At 38.8% G+C, this 18,020-nt stretch overlaps 1 protein-coding gene across 3 annotated transcripts in view; it reads left to right on the top strand.

Moving 5' to 3' along the window:
- The window catches only part of LOC102776796 (contactin-associated protein-like 4), a 114,930-nt gene that overhangs the window by 21,360 nt on the left and 75,550 nt on the right, over window positions 1-18,020 (top strand). For 2 of the 3 annotated variants that reach the window (XM_006797777.3, XM_006797776.3), the window contains exon 1: window positions 3,798-4,502. In XM_006797777.3, coding sequence (XP_006797840.2) covers window positions 4,229-4,502 — 274 coding nt within the window. In that variant the 5' untranslated portion in view covers window positions 3,798-4,228. Of the gene's footprint in view, window positions 1-3,797; window positions 4,503-18,020 lie in introns of those variants that run through there. The other variant, XM_087831096.1, reaches the window with a different exon arrangement.

The following is an 18,020-nucleotide window of genomic DNA, read 5'->3' as shown; positions in this document are numbered from 1 at the left end:
TGAACTGAAATGAAAATTTGCAAAGATTCACTGCTTAAAAAACAGCTGAAATCCCCAGTTATTGATGATGACTGTGCACATTTAGTGAAACAGAATCAGAATCCAGTCGCTCGGGCTTGAGTCCATGCTCACCCACTGTAGGTTGGCTCGAGCAAGTATCTGCTGAAGCAGGCACACACGAGACAACTGTACTGTTTCCTTGAAGCCTCTGGAGTGTCACATGTATGCTTTTTGCCACAGTGGATGATGACACGAGGTTATTAGGCCAAGTCTCACTGCCAACTCATCACATATGGATGCTTGCAGAGGACCCCTGGGTGCTGCATTTAAATGCACTGAGTAAGCATAATTTTAAGCAGCAGGGTTAATGTTGTGCAGCATAGTTTAACTCTAGGGAGTAAAAACTGTAGATTATTTAGCAAGTGAAAACAAACTCAAAATGCTAAGATTCCAAACAGGACACAAACTGCAGTCTTCTGACTGACAGACTTGTGATTTACTGCGCATCTATTCTTCCAAACTACCAGTCTACTGTTTATGATGGGATTATTGACGTTTGTTGTCCAAGAGTTAATGCTGCCACATGAACAGCACAGTTTTATCCATTTGCTAGATTAGATTAGATTAGATTAGATTAGATTAGATGAAACTTTATTTATCCCTCGGGTGGGTTTCTCCGGGAAATTCAGCTTTCAGTAGCACAGCACCGACAGAAGTTGCAGAATGTGAGCAGAAATATACCATATATACACACATACAAATATATAAATAAAGATACATATATAAATACAGAGTATACAATAGGGATAAATAGAATAAGTAGGAATAAGAATATACAAGGGAATTGCACATGTCAACTATTGTGAGTCTATTGCACCGTTGGATATTAACACAAAAATATTGCACAGTGAAAAAGGCACTATAGATTAGTTGTTCCCGCCCTCCTTTGTATCCCTGTTTCCCCTCCCTCTCCCCTCCAGCAAGGAATTAAACATAGCCATGACAGTAGTCGCACGCCTTTCTTTGTACCTTTATATTACTTTGTTTTGTTAAAATAACGACCTGCATAAGAAATAAGTTTGTAATATAATGGGTCATAAAATTAGTCTGCTTTGCTAACCTAATTGACTAAGATATTCATTGATTATTTTGCTAGCTATACCTAGGCTAAAACTTTAGTCTGCTAACAAGCTAAAGCTAGCTAGCTACGTGTAACTTAGCTACACTACGTAATTGCTGTTCAAAATGAGAAGTTAGAAAAAGCTCTTTAGCATAACTAGCAAAATCCACATCCATAAGGTGGGAAACAACAGCTTTTTTAAATTCTTTATTCAGTATTTAGTGGTGAGTCAAAACAAAAGTCTATTGCAGACACAAATTCTGGTATCTGTTAAGTTATTTATGGATATGTGGGAGAAAAAGGCAGTTGGAGAATGTGGCTTACTTGCAGGGGGGTATAAATATATGATAAATATGAAAATCAAACAAGTTGGGATTTATAATAAATCTTTTTTTAAAACATAGATATTAATATTTGCTTTAGGTGTGACAATGTTGTGCAAAGGTTTGTTGAGATTTGGCTCACTTGTTAAGGAGGACACATAAACAAGATTACGCGTAATATTAGTAAACTACGGAAAACATCCTGGCATTTTATACTGCATAGCTTATAATCTTATAGTGAGATTATACATTTCCTGAACACCTGTCATTCCCACTGTCATTTAAAACTGCACAGCTTAATTATCTGTTCTTGAATCTTCATTTTTCTGTAGGTGAGAAAATGAGGGTGAGTTTACTGTTTCCTATGTTATGAAGGGCTTACAAGTCACTGCTGTCCATATGGGATCTGCATCAGTGCATCACGGCTTCAAAGAAAATGCCTTTTCCTGTTTTCCGTAGTTGACTAATATTACTTTATTACTTTGTGCAACTGTATTTTTTTTAAAGTATTTCTGTTGTTTTAAAACATGGACTACTGAAAGAAATGACAGTTGTGATTATCCAATTTCTTGCACAGGGCTACCCAAAGTAAAGAATATTCTTCAGATTTCCGACAATAAATTCACCTGAGCTTGAATAGAAATAGAAACAAACTCTCAAGTACTTGCAGGGAAGAGCGGTTTTAGATGGAAAAGGCTTAGGTGGATATGACAGGCTATTCAAAATTGTCAACAGTCTCTGGTTTATAGTCTCAGGTAATGAAAATCCGTCTGTGCTTGAAATGAAGTACAATAATGTTGACAAAGTAATCTCAGAGGAAGCCTTGTTGTCATGGTCGGGAGACAGGACCAGGCATCTCTGAAGGGATTGTGAATAATTTAGGCTGAATCTTCTTGCTGTTGGAAATCCATTAAAAAATGTTAGATTACACAGTAGTCATAGAAATGAGTGAACATTTGTAATGATCTAATAGTCAGGTGTTCTGGGGAAACGGCTTCCCTGTGAATAAATTACATATTAGTCACAGCCTCTGTCTTATAAGTACTTTAGTCATGAGGAGAACAGCAGCCCTCAGTTCTTCACTAAAGGGTTCTTCAGCATGACATATTCTGACAGACAGAAATATTGAGTCTGGGTCCTCCACCGAAGGGTAATCCTGTTCACTAATGTTCTTGCACTTCAAAAAAACAACAGCTGTGAAGTAGCATTGGTAGATATACTCTACACCAATTTAAACACAGGGAGCCACAACATTAAAATCACTGCACTGGTATTGTTTATATTTCTGACATATTTTAAAATTTGTCCTGGACCACTGAATCATGGAAAGAGGATCTCTGGTTTCTTTTGGCATCTTGCCTTTGGCAGTGAATCCTTTGGGTCTTAAAGGTTATCAGTTTAGAAGCCCAAGCATTTTGTGGCTGATTTGTTGCTAGAACTCGCTAGACGCACTTGTAGTGTACGTACATCGGACAAAATGTCATGGATACCGCTTATAACTGATGATGAGAAACAGCATTTACGATGCTGTTCGTCATAAATGTATACGATCAATTACAAATAAAAGTATGTGTTACATATGTTGCAATAACAAGACTTTTTTCTGATATGGTTATATCTAGTATTTCTACTGAAATACCTGTTGGCATTAGTGCTGACTGAATTTTTTAAATAAATTTACATCACTAAGGTTCAGTATGCCAGCATTTGACCTTGTTCAGTAACAGAGAAATTATTTATTTTTTGTGTTCATTGATTCAATATTTAAGATTCATCCTAGCAGCGTCAGTATTAAAGCAGAAAGCCAATGAAATTCTATAGTTCATATGCACACTTCACTGCTGCAAGTTGTAGTAATTGTGTACACGTTGTGTAATTGTGATCAATGTATCAAAATCAGATTTTTCCCCCTTTATTACTTTAAACCCTGTATTAATAGTCTGGTAAAATTTGTCCAGTGTTTCTTTAATAAGCATAACACTCATTATATTACAGACTGAATGAATATACTCAAACATTTGTCAGTATTTTATATACACTTTATATTACTACTGCAGAATTTACATATTCTAATAAAGTCCCGTGGACAAACTCTTGTCATAGTGTAGATCCTCTGATCATCAAAACCATTCATAACATCAAAATAAGCCCTTCACTTTATGATATAGTTTTTGCATTGTATCAATGACTCAACTGCAGGTACACGAGTCACTAATTCATATAAAATTTGAACTTTGATGTATTGCTTGTCCTTGATTTCCATAAACATTAGAGTGTATGAGGCGTGTAAACGTCTCTCTATGAAACCAAGCTGTCTTTATTGCCTGAAATAGCATTTTAATATCTATATCTATCCCCCAACCTAGGATTACATCTGTTTTGGGTATCGGGCAATCTAAGTTTAACCTTTCAGGTGGGATGACACTATCATATAAGCAAAACACACTGAGATATTAGCCTATGAGACTGATTGAAATGGGCTAGTATAGATCACTTTTTCTAGTCTTACTGACCATACAAAGCATTCTACATTATGTGCCTCACTTACACAGCTCTAAACTCTTAATCTCTAATCTGTACTTTCCTTTAGGCTAACTGTTTTGGAAGAGTGGATAGGGTCCCCCCTCCCCCATTGACAGTTATGATAGATCTGATCATTTTGTTGAGGGGATGTGACACCTTACCAAAGCCAGTTCCTGGGAAAGTGAGATACATACAGACTTTAAGTGCAGAATCTTTCCCACTTCCAAACCCACAGCGGATTCAGGATGAACATTTAGCCTAAATGTCTTTGGACTGCAAGAGGAAACCAGAGCACCTAGACAACACTAACATAGGCAAAGGGAGAACATGCAAACTCCTCACAGAAAGTCCTTATGAATGTCCAGTGAAACAGAAAGTGAGTGTAAACACTGATCTCTGTCTTTTCTGCTGTGGCTGGATAACAGATGTTTGTGACAACCCACTGATGTCCAGTCTTCTGCCATCATCCTTCAGAAGCTCCTCCCAGCTGTCCAGTAGTCATGGGCCGGTCTTTGCTAAGGTCAACAGGAGAGAAGGTGAGTAGTTATTCATTGTTATTGATAAACTTAGACATTTCACCTTCTGCTGTTAGTACCCTGGTAATTGTCAAAAATGCTAACAGAGACGATCCACGCTGGTTAGCTGTGCACCACTGCAAGCCCAAGTGAAACTGTGACTTTATAACCCAGAATTCATTACTCAAACTTAATCCCACACAGCAGTAAAAGTTCAAACATAAAACTGAACTCATTGGGGAGTGCTCTCTTATTGTAAAGGCAATTATTTTGTTTTTGTTTTATTTGCTACCTTGTGAAGAAATCCATTTGGCTGACCTTACAGAGCACTCACAGTAAAATTCAATTATCCTCATGGTGTAGTCATCGTACAGCCCACAACTGTGGATGTCGCAGAAAGATAATAGGTACACACACTGTGGGCTTCATATGTATTTTGCTATACTGTGCTTCACACACCTTTTGCCCAGTTCTTGTAAGATGCTGTTTTTGCTGGTTGATCTTTTTTGTGTTGGCTAACAAGAATAAACAAAGAACTGTTTCCTCTTCTGTCAGATTCTCATTATGTTTTGTGCATGTGGAAGGCATCTGCATACACAGAAACCAGATTTTAGTACTCCAGCAAACATTATGACGTTTGAATTACTGTCTTGACTGGCCGACTGTCTTTTCTTGGTCTTGATTGGATTGAGGTCTTGCTCTTGGTTTAAAAAAATAGTTCCAAAATTAAATTGCCACCTGGTAATACTAGCTTGTGTATGTGGAGCAGATGTCATCTGGCTGTCTACACTTGGTTGGTAACCAAATAAGTTGACAGTCGGATGAGACATGCATTTCCTGTTATTATTGCATTTTTTTTTTGCTGTATATGGAAACAATGTCAACATATGTCTGTCTGCAGTGTAGCTTGTGACATCATACTGGGACTTTGCTATGCTATGCTATGCTACTATGCTTCTTGAATCTCATCTGACCCAGATTGTGTGACACACTGAATTTACCTTCCAAACCGCACACGTTTTTCATGTTTTTAACAACCCCCCCCCGCCCCCCCTCCACACACACACACACACACACACACACACACACACACCTACAAAAACTATAGTCATGAAGTATTCGCTTGTAAAGGATCAATCAGTGGATTTAGTTCCTTTATTTTTTATTTTTTGTTAAAAACTTCTCTCAGTAATAAAACTTTATAAAGGTCAAAGTGCTATTGATGTCATGGTGAGCTATGTGGCAGGCTAGGTCAGGACCCAAACGCCAGTTTCGGAGACAGAAAGCTTAACTAAAGGCGGCAGCATTATTGCTTGAAAATGCAAACTAAAAACAAAATACATGAATACTAAAGAAACAAAACAAACACAAACTAGAACTAGGAAACTCCTGACTGGTCATTAGTCACTGGGCAAGACTTGACATGACTGAAGAAAATGGAACTACACATGACACACAGCTAACGTAGAGAACGTGACAACAAACGGAAAGGTGGAAACACAGCAGGGACTAATCAGACATACCAAGACAAAGGCAAAGCAAAACTGAACACACTAACATAGGACATAAGACTGTCAAAGTGAAACGTGAAGCGTGCACAGAGACACAGACTTGACACTGAGACGCAACTGACTGGACACGAAACTTGGAACACATAGACACAGTGGCTGAAACTAAAAGCTGGAACCACAAATATAACGTGAGCAGAAAACAATCAAGAGAACCAAAACTATGAATAACAATGTCAATAGAAAATTGTACTTAGTAGTCAGTATAATCTTTTAATAATATAAGTTTGCATATGGTAGTGATAGGATGTGCGATTTTTAATAGTCTGCAAAAGCTTTGCGTGCATTCCAGAGTGCTCTGGCATTCACACCCACATCCTGGGAGCATGGGAAAGGTCGTACCTTGTCTTATTGTTTTACGGTAGGATAAACGTAGCTATGTCAGTTTTAGTCTAAGTGCCCTTTTTTACATATAGATGAACTGTTGGATTTTCCAGACCAGCAGGTTAAGGGAAGTCATTTATGGGGTCACACTCTGACACACACAAGCACACACACATACATATACACCTCTACATTCCAATGTAAGGAACAAACACCTACTGATGTATAAATAAAGACCAGGGCAGTCTCAGGGCTGCGAGTATTTGAGCCCTCGCTCTCAGTGCGAGCGCTCTGGTGACTGACCTTGCTAGCAAGAAAACCTCTCTGATTCTCTGCTGAAGAAGTGTTTTAGAATACATCTCTTGACAAACAATCATTAAGAAATATAAATTAAGCAACACAAAACATTGGGCCACTGGTCAGTGCTGTGACAATTGAGGCTGAACGTGGATGGCTGACCCCAAAGCACCTATGAGAGGCCACAAAGCAACTTTCGCAAACTTTCTTAGAAGAAAGTGTATAAATAATAATATTGGGTTAAGACTGAGATAGTTCTTTTTATTTAAAAAAAACGTTTCATTATGTACTGACCCCCCCAACCCCCATTCAGTTAAATATCTCCTTTATATTCGTCCTGTACATCCAACTCAAACATGGTGGATACACAAAATTGAAAAGTCAAAGAACAGTAAGTTTACTCTGTGCTTTTGTTTCCACTAGTGTTGGGTCGTTCGCGAACGAAATGGCTCTTAGAGCCGACTCTTTGAAGTGAACGACGCGAGCCGTGAGGTTTTGTTTTTTTTTCTTTCTCTCACCCTCTCTCTCGCTCTTTTTTCCGCTGAACTCCGCACGCGCGGCCTGTACTTTGCGCTGGGCAGAGGGGGGAGGGGCGTTAGTTACACTCGCAGCAGCACAGGAACAGAGCCAGAGAGAAAGAGAGTGAGGGACAACAACGTCACATTAGAAAGGTATAGTAATCATCCACTATTTTCAGTTGCAGATGATAAAGGATTCAGAAATCATGCAGGCCCATATGACAGAGAATGTGCATCTTCTTTTTGTTTTAATATTTTAATTTATATTTAATTGTGTTGTGGTTTGCAGTGTTTTGTGTTGTTTCACGTTAAATTTGTTTAAAAGGAAAAAGCTGAAAATTTAAATAGTTAAAAGTTTAAAATGTAAATAGTTGTTTTTTGTATTATATGATTTATTTATTACATTTTATGTGGAGTGAATAAATAAAGTATATTTATGGTGGCCCTTAGAGACAAAGCACGTACAAACTCCAAAACGCATAAAAACTCCAAAATGCGTAAAAACTCAGACGCACTTACAAACTCAGAAGCACGTACAAACTCCAAAACACGTACAAACTCAGAATCACGTACAAAAGACAACAGAAGTGCTCCAGGATGCTAGGGCGCAGTGTTGAGCTTTTGTTACCTAGTGGTTACACAAGCCAGGAAGTATCAACGACCGGATTTGGTGTGTGGTAGTAACAGGTAAATGAACATTTTTTTTAATTATTTGAATAAATATGAGTGCTTGTCTATAAATACACAAACAATACACACATGCTTTCAATTGTGTAATTTAAGTGATCTGGGTAGCTCTGTTTTGGAAGTTCAGTTAATGCTAGAAATGTGTTTTGGAGTTTGTACGTGCTTTGTCTCTAGGGGCCATATATATAAACATATATAAATAAAACCACTTTTTTTACATTAGTAATTCCTTTTCTGCATAATTTTATATTATTGTTAATGATTAAATAATTAAAGCAACAAAACAACCTGAAGAGCTGGTTTGGAGCCGAAAGAGCTGGCTCTTTTTAGTGAGCCGAGCCGAAAGAGCCGGATCTCTAAAAAGAGCCGGAAATCCCATCACTAGTTTCCACTGCTTACCTCAAGTTCTTTAAAAAAACAAACTAAAAATATAACAAAGGTCATTGATCTAATCTGTTTGATCATCAGTTCTTTAAATGTTGTTGGTAAAAAAAAAACAGGAACGGTTTCGTATTTCCTGCAACTATTCAGTCGCAAAGGGCTAAATATAAGATTTGTGTTAGCTCAACCTGCATGGTTATCATTCTTCTCTACCCTTTTCCCTTACAGCAATGACCTTTTCCATTGTTCACATTTGTGTTTGAAAGTATTAACAGTGAGGGGTTTGAGGTGCAGGCTATCCATAAAAAAGTTTTTACCTTGTGCAGCTTTACGCTTCATACATTTGGTCAGCTGTTGACATCAACCGTCAAGAAGGTTCAGGCCAATGAAATGGTAGGAACAGACTGAGAATTAAAAAACAACAACAACAAAAAAAACAGTACTCCTTGACCGACTCTCTGTCTTTTTACTGAGATGTGTTCAGTTCTGTGGGTGTCAGTGGTGCAGTCAGTGGTGCAGGAGAGTCTTTGCCTCCCTACAGGGCACTGAGCACAAAACATCAAAGGCAAGCCTAAGCTGGATTCACAGAGTGTGAGAAATACATTCGCGTTGGCTGTAGGGATATCGAAACAAAGAGAAGAAGATGACATTTATCAATTTATCATTTGTATTATAAATGACTGTAACATGTGAGATAGATAGATAGATAGATGATAGATGATAGATAGATGATAGATAGATAGATAGATAAAGAACAGTTACTGCTAACGATTTGTACTGTACAACACACTGAAATTATATTACACTAGTACATCAAAAGTCTCTACCGGGCCACCTGCTCGCAATAGGGACATAAAACTGGGTTGTGATTCACAGAGCACAGTAAAAATTCTAGAGAGATGTCTCTACTGGATGCTGATGCTGGACTTGCAAAGGGCTACCATGCCATGTTTGGAGCTTTACAAAGCCCACTTGCAGACTGCAGAACCAGTGGACAACATTGTCAGTGGGAGCGGGAGACTTCTTCATCTTTTACTCAGACTGTAAGAATAATTTGATCAAGCTGGAGAAAAATGGAAGATGAGCCACCAGAATGTTGTTTTCTAAATAAGGTTGTTTGTAAACGATGTACACACATGATCGATATTAGACTGAGACAGAGGAATTATTGTTTTCGTTTTTCCACTGAAACACTAAAGCCAGGCACTTATTGGACCACTTCCAACTGCCTAGTGTAACATGCACTGTGTCTGCTCAGTTTGTAATTTCATTCAGGGCAGGTTCAGGATATGTCTTGGGAGCTAGAAAATATCTGCAAAATACACAATTCATCTGCCACATTAAAACCACTGATAAGTAATGTGAATAACACGTATCAAAGCATTATTACAGAATAAAACAGAATAGGCCTTTATTGTTATTGTACATGTACAATACATTTATGGGACAATGAAATGCTACATTGTGCTGGAAAACCTGGGCTCCTGCCATTTATGTGCATGTTATTTAGACACCAACATTTACCTGGCACATTGTTGCACACCTGGCACATTGCAGAAACTCCTCAGGAATGACTTGTGGGACGTAATGAACCTAATGAATTGATCCAGCCTCCAGCCTCCCCACATCCTAGTCTGATCAGACATCCGCAGGATTCACAAGATGATCAACAAATAACGTTAAGGGATCCAAAGGCAACATCCTAGTGCGAAATACCACAATTACCATCTCAGGTCCCGTGTACTTTTAGTGGCAGAAGTAGAACTCTGTTTGAGGTATGATTACAAAGTGGTCGGAATAACTCATGAAAACTAAAACCCTTCAAAGTCAACTGTTAGGCATATCTGGACAACACTTGGTGAGGCTATTTTTAGATTAATAACAGGAAGTCCTGTTCTGATGGCGTCCACTTGTGTCTCTATGATGTGTCTCTGAATCTCCTTCATGTGTGTCAAAACAGCAACCTTTCAGCTTTTTTGGGTCTCTCCTACTGAGTATGCTCCCTTTTTTAACTTTAAAATAGAATTCACAATGCACAATGTTGTAAATTTCAAAAAAATACATGCATACATCCTGAAACTGCTAAGTTGAGCCCCAAGCTACAATCTTGAACATGGAAGTCTGTCTGACAGAGAAATCCACTGCTCATTGCACACATTTGAGATCTGTGGTGAAATGGTCAGAACAGGATTTGTAAAGATCCATCTGAAAGTGGCCCAGAGCTATACAACCCAAATGTAAATAGTTTTGTTTTTTACAAGCAGATTCCAGGAAGTTCTTGATCCCACCCTCATTTGTTGTTTAAAGGAACAACAAAAACAGCGTCCTGTTATTTACTCAGGATTCTACAACAGTGATTGTTGGTTTCCACTAGTTCCCTCTTGTTGGTGAACAGGGGCAATAAAAAGTGAAGAGCAAAGCACAGTGAAGTGTCCTGTCCATCACAAAGTAGTTAGAAGTCTACTAGAAGCCAAGCAGCCAGATTAGATGAAGGTGACAGAACTCCCACGTGCTTCCTTCGGCTCCTTTGGCTCTCATTCCCACCTCTTGAGTTGCATCGTGGCTGCTCAGCCCATATGGGGACTGGTGCTGGATGGGCTGCTCACACATGGTGCCCTGTTAATCCCACTCAAGGATCACAGTACTGCCTCCACTCCCAGTACTGTGCCTCACTGTATGCACTGTTTGGCTGAACATTGAACGTGGCCAATTCATTAGGCTGGGAAATGGCCCTGGCACTGAGAGTTGCTCCTTCTGATGAAGCTATAAAAAAAGGCTCTTGGGAGAAGCCAGAGAGAGGCTTTGACACAGAATTCAGCAGAGGCCCTCAAGCAGAAGGCTTTAATTTAAAGGCCAAGGAGCAACAGTCCTCAATATGTTGAGCAAGTTTGGTTTTTTTGCCATCAGTTATGCAAGAAAGACACTTTTGTAGGACTAGGTTGAACTACTTTACTGGAGGAGTGAGACTAGTGCAAGTGGTGCAGCAGCTTATCAGAGCCTAAGTAAAAACAAAGCTTATATTGACCCATGTGAGTTCAGACGCCTAAAGCAATACAGAGGCACAGAGTTGGGGATAACATTTTTGAAATCTCTGTTCATAAATGAGGAGCAGTGTGGTGCCATCTGTCCAGATTCAGCCTGTTATTTAATGAAGAAATATTTTCACACCGTTGATAGCACCTGATGGAAAGTGAATCCAAGGCAGAACGGGGTACAAGGTACACCTTTCAAATCCAAAATAATGAGGTCAGTCACGCTCAAATCTTCTGTACAGTGGCAGTTTGGTTCTTGAGGTACATAAAGGTTAATAAATGCCAGGACTCTTTGTACAAGCTGATCAGTGCCTTGCTGTTACTGCCTTTAGGCTTGACTTTTTCCACCTCGTCACACACACACACACACACACATACACTGTGTGTGATGTATGCCTGGTAACCTGCGATTCTTCTTGAGTTAGTTAACAGTCTCATCTTAGTGTCAATGCTGTTACAGGACTAAAGAAAAGCACAGGGGAAATTTCCCACAGGGGTGATCAAGCTGATGTTAAATGGGTGCACTCAGGTGTTCATATTACAGATACTGAGCTGAAATCTGCCTCCATATAAAGGGAATGACAATAGAGTTCTTTAGCCCCTCCCTCCTCTCTTTTTCAGTCAAATCCAGCAGTTCCTCTCTCTTGCTGCTCTTCTTTGTACAGTGTGGTCAGCTGTAATTATAATTTAAAGTCAGTCTCATTTAGACTGCCAAGAAAACATTAAGATAACTCCATTTCATCTTAAAGCCAAATGTTAATGGCTGCATTTAACATTTATAGGCAAATGTTAATGGCAGTATTTAACATCTAAACAGTTTCTGTTTTTCAGTGGTCCATACTGATAATTGCACATTAGAGTCACTGTAATTATGCTGAAACAGGCTTGGAACACTCCATCACTCCCCAGTAATCATTTTCTGGAAGTGCTCATTTAGAGTTCAAGGAGGGGTGCAACAATAGCAGGGGGGGGGGGGGGGGGGGGGGGGGATTAAATGTAGAATCAGATATTGATTTAAGTGTGATATGTTTATGTGTCACCTTTGCCACCCCAGGTGCCCACTTACTGCTTACTGTTAAACACCCTATCTAGTTAAATTCCACAGCTCCTCCATTCGGTTCCTTCTAATCTGAGGTAGTCAGCCTCCCCATAAATCGTATTATATGGATAAATATATATAAATATTGCCTCATTCCTTGACAAAATGCAGCTAAAGAGCCTCTAATCTTAGCATTCTGTCTACATTGCTTCTACATCCTTCAGTCAATTTACTGAAAATAGCCAGAGTAACTAATCCATGACAGCTAATTAAAAATCACATTTTTATGCTGTGACTAACCCCCAATTTACTGCTGATAATAAACTATCTGGGACCCATAAGTCTTCTTTAACTGTGTTCACTCACATGAAATATCATATATTTAATAACACCCTGTATATTATTAATGGATATGCATGGCCATGGTTCACACGGTTCAGATGGCAAGTATCCGTGGATGAAGACTCCTAATGGAGTTGTCAAGAAGGTTAATTTCTGATATACACTGCTCATTGTTAATGCTCACTTCTCAACATCTGCAATATGGATGTGAGAAGTGTCAGTACCATCACTGCCAAGCTCAGTAACTGAGGGTCGTGCTATTAATGGGAAATACGACAGTTTGAAATGAACACAAATTACATTTTAAGCTAAAAGCTTCACATGCTTAAACTTAATCAAAACTTAAACCGCTCAGCAGCAATGAAACCAGGTCGCACATGAAAAATCGTCTTACGAAATATTTATTTTTATACATTCAGCACTTTTGGGTTGATGTTACCATTTATTTCACCCAACTTAGCAAATGTTGGTCAATAATAAAGGTCTTTTAGCTCAAATTCATCCTCATCCACTAGAGAAAATGCCCAGCTCTAAATTCTCGAATATATTCAGTGGTATGGAAATGATCATAAGCCCTGCATAAGCCCTTCATGCAGAAAAAATAAATCAAGAGACTTAAATATGTTTTAAAAGTGTTTGATGCATCTTGAAGCAGAATAAAGGCAACCAAGCATCGTAAGTTCTAAGCACGGTCCTTTCGCAGGGAGTATTCACTTAAAAAATAATATTCACAGGTTCTTTTTCTGGGAATAAGGGTCCTATTTTCTCATTTTGAAGATGAATTAAGACCCCCTTAGGATTCTGTATAACTCAAAGATCAGCTTTGTTACAAATTTAAAAAAATCTAATTGGTTTTTATGATTTTAAGCTCTTTTCTTTGCTGCATTTGGACACTAAAAGTGGTTTTGCTATACCTGTATTAAAGGCTTTCATAAAAGATTCCAGTGACCTGCCCTCTGTATCTTTCAGGTGCTTCTTTTTTCTTTCTTTCTTTCTTTTTTTTTTTTAACTTCCAAGACTGTTTATTTGCTCTGGTGCCCGGTCAGTTTTATATATAGCTGCATATTATCTCCCAGGTTGTCAGAAATACACCTCAAGCTCTGTCTCAAATTTGACTCTCCCACTCAAATCTGTTTAAAAACCAGACACAGACACATTTACAGATCTTGGCCTGCTAATACTGCCATGCGTCTCTGCTTAGTTATCTGTGACTTATTGCATCTTTGAGACCCGCTGACTTTGGGTGACTTTTTTCCCTTGTTGTAATGGCTCATATCCTTTCCCCTCTGCCACAGACCTGCTTTTGTCTTCTTGTTCCAACCTCCTGTTGACATGAACAACTGTGCACCAGTGCTAACCAAACAGTACATTTATCTGGCAGACACATCTATTCCTCCTTGTAAAGCCACTGCCCTGACAAGCGTTGTGTCACCATCTATTTCCCAATAGACACTAACATGGTGGAGATAGCAATTAGAACAGAGAGGATAGAAATAGCGTGCAGGATGTTGAGTTCTTTTACTGTCTTATTAGCAGAGACAAAAGCTGAAGTTAATTCTGCAAGTGGAGATGGCTCTGTCTAGCACCAGGGGCACTGCTCCATTATTTGTTGCAACAAAAGCTGTGTCACCGGCTTGATTGGTCTGTCTGTGGTCAAGCCACAGACTGTGGTCATGAACATATAGTAACTGCAGCAGCAGCAGCAGCAGGTATTTCTCAGTTACATTCCTAGTGGCTACTGCTAGTTTGAAACTAGAGATTTACTAACACGAGCTTCACCGTTAAAAGATAATAAATAGCATAGATAATAAAGATTTTATAGGGACATGTAATTGGGTTGCAGAGAAAATTTATAGCTCTCCAATCAAAAGCAGTCAGCTATATAAACAGGACGTGACTGCAGTATCATTAAGTCTAAGTGACAAAATGAAAGTTTTAGGAGGAAAACTGTAGTGCCCATCCTTTGTAAATATGGTTGTGCCATCAGAGATCATTGCTAGCACTCAAATGCACATAAAAAGAAGCAGGTTCTGATACATAAGCTCACATATGCATAGTTAGTTTTTCTTACATAAATTTGCAAAACCAGGCAGGTAAACAATCGCAAGCAGAGGGAAAAGCCTCTAAAAACACCCCTTTGATGCTTTCCTTCTCTTCACATACAGGGTCTTAAATAATCAGACCCCATGTTATCTTAAAAACATCATAGTACCATATCACCCCAACGGAGCCCTTTGCTCTCGAACTGCTGGCTTACGTGTGGTCAAAGGAGCATAGGAGGCATAGCCTTCAGCCTTCGGACTTCACTCCTGAGGAACAAGCTCCCAGTTTTGATTTGGGAGACAGATACCCTCTCTACTTTTAGGATTAGGTGACCCTGAACTCCCTTCTCAGTTACACAGCAACAGACTTAGGGGGCTTCCCATGATGCACTTAGTGTTTCTTCTTCAATTCACCTCTTTTCACTCAGTACGTATTTATACACCACTCTGCATTTAATCACTAGCTATTATTAATCTCTGGCTCTCTTTTGTCCTGTCTCCCTCGCCTCACCCCCACCAGGTCACGGCAGATAGCTGCCCCTACCTGAGCCTGGTTCTGCTGGAAGGTTCTTCCTATTTAAAGGGAGCTTTTCCTTCCCACTGTCGCCAAGTACTACTTTATTGGCGGTTGTCTGATCATTGGAGTTTTCTATAATAATTTTATGGCAAACAAATGTGTGTAGATGTGTTGGACTATTTCTGTTTTACTTCTTTATCCATATGAACTAAAATATGATCATTTTGACAATGTTTCATGTTTACTAATCACAGAGTGAGATACTGTACATGCATGGGTTTAAAGAGTGTAAAGATTTTGTTTCTTTTTTTTTTAACGTAACAAGTGTTTTGCAGTGATATAGCTTGTTAATTCATATGAGGCTTTTATCAAGAATCTGTTCCACATTTCCGATAATCCCAGTCATGTGTGGTTTCTCAGTAGTTTTTTTTCTTATTTTGATCTAAATCAATCTTAGGCGCTAAGATGGTGTCCTTATTTGGTGTGACTCAATGACACTTGTGAAACATTTGCAGTTTCTGATGGGCACAAACTTGGTGCTGTGGGAACTGAACTTCTTAGCTGTGAGTTTCTGTTCCATCACCCACCCCTGCCCACCATGAAAAAGTCATAATCCATAGCTGACACCACGTGTCCTTGGCCTGTATCCTAGCTCTGAGCCAGGAGGAAGCCTCTAAAATAACACCCCCTTTGATGTTTTCATGCTAGCCCAAATAAAACCATGCCCGATTTACTGCAATGACACATATTAACTTATATGAAAGGATGTGCTTGTTTATGGAAGAGTAGAACTTGAATCCCACCTAAACACTAGGTACTCTCAGTAGATTATCACACTCCTAAGACAAATAGGTGGCTTTTCAAAATCTACCAGATGCAGATGAATACATTTTAATAATAAAACATTGTGCAATCAATACTACAATTTATCCAGTTTTTTATTGACCAACCATGAAGAAATCAAAACTGCACAGTCTCCCAGTCTCACCTCAAATCTCATTTCCAAGCAGACTGTTTGGCATTAACTTACTCCTAAATTCTCAAAGAGCATTGCACCTGGGTACTGTTGTTGGTACAGATTTAAAGGTGTCTGCTTTGTTTTTAAATTGTGCAATGAAAATAAAAGCTAATTTGCTTTGTGACAAAAATTAAAAACTCTTGCTTTAATTTGTGGTTCTTATATAATTCTCCTGTGCGTGCATGTTTTAATTGGAAATTTGCTAATTACAATTGTTTCTTATTTGGCCAGTGTTCTACAGTAAAATCTAAATGTCTTAAATCAATATTTTAATGTAAACAAGGCAAACCATAAACTCAAAGGAATTACTTGTAGCAACAAAGTACAGCTGCTCTACAGTGCTTTTCAATCATGTCAGGATACGAGAATTTTAATAGTTGGCACCAGTACCAATAAAATAACATAATTTTCAATACCCAAATGCAATAACAAAAAATAATTATCTCATGTTCTTAAATAAAAACTTCTTTATTAAACAGTTTGTTCTATCACTCTTGGCAGACCATTTATTTATTTTGTTGATGGGACCCAGACTGAAATGTTAGGATGGCTGGTGTAAGCTGTGTATTTGTTTAACATTAGCCACTACATTTTCTCCTGGAACATAGCTGATTTTGCAAATAAAATACTAGCAGGTATTTAAAGATTGCATAAAAGAGGATAATGCTGTTGAGATGTTGTTGGACGTGGAACTCAAACTCATTCACCTTGAATTCTTTGAACAAATCGAGCTGCTGCTGTTTTTTTAGGTGCTTTTCTTTATTTGAAGTCTTTCCTTGTCTGAAAACTATGATAGGATTATTTGCATGTCTGTTTGTTGGTGTCCTTCTTCCTTCCTTTTACACTGTGAAGCACTTTGTGCAGCATAGACTGTTGGTAATGTGCTATATAAATAAACGTGACCTTGACCTTCCTTCAGTATAGGTGTATGGTGCCTCCTTTCAGTACTGGAAGAAATGCAGCCTTGGTACGTACCATAGTCTGTATAAAACAGGCTATACAGAGAAAACAAACAGATATGCTGGACAGAAATAATTATGCTGCTGATCAAACAGGTGATATGTGAGAAACATGGTCATTAGTTTTTTTCCCCAAACACTTTATACCCAGTTCTTCCCTCTTTTATTTAGACCCCTTCGGCGCTCCTCTCTTCCAGGTGTTTCTTCCTCTCTTCCTAAGTCTCCCTCCTCTGCAGTCCTATAGATGTCAAATGATCTGCCTTCTTCTGTCACTCTGTCAGTCTCTTCCTTTCCTTTGTTTGTGTTTGTCACTTCTTCCCTCTCCACTCCAGCTGTAATGAGTAAAGGTCAGCCTGTCTGCTCTCTCCTCTTGCGCTGTCAGTGTCCATGTCTGTTACTGAGGTACTTATTAGCTCTGGCCTTTAGCTGCTGCCCTAACAAGCAGGAAGCACAGCAAGAGAAAAGAAGATGACCTCAGACACGGTTAATTCAAGTGAAGTCACAAGTTTGTCAGCCAGGAGACTGCTGCTTTGTTTCTCAAGCTTTGCTTTTTTCCCCCACATTTGCTTTTAGCCTTGGCTTTCACTCACTGCTTACTTTTTAGGCACCAAAAACAGATTAAATCTAGGAAAAAATCATTTCTTGGGTTACAGTATACCCGTTCTAAAGCACACATTGATAAATAATGATTACTCACATGGGTTAAACGTGACGCCAAGGTGTTCATTTGCATGGCTCTACCCATGAATGTGGTTTTTAAGTGCAAAAAAAGTTTATTTTTATCGATACCTGGATACCTCTATCTTGCTGAAAAC

The sequence above is a fragment of the Neolamprologus brichardi genome, chromosome 17 (genome assembly GCF_056152115.1).
Source record: "Neolamprologus brichardi isolate AB-2024 chromosome 17, ASM5615211v1, whole genome shotgun sequence".
Taxonomy (NCBI): Eukaryota; Metazoa; Chordata; class Actinopteri; order Cichliformes; family Cichlidae; genus Neolamprologus; species Neolamprologus brichardi.
Note: the sequence above shows the minus strand (reverse complement) of the source record. Positions and strands in the feature narration are given on the sequence as shown.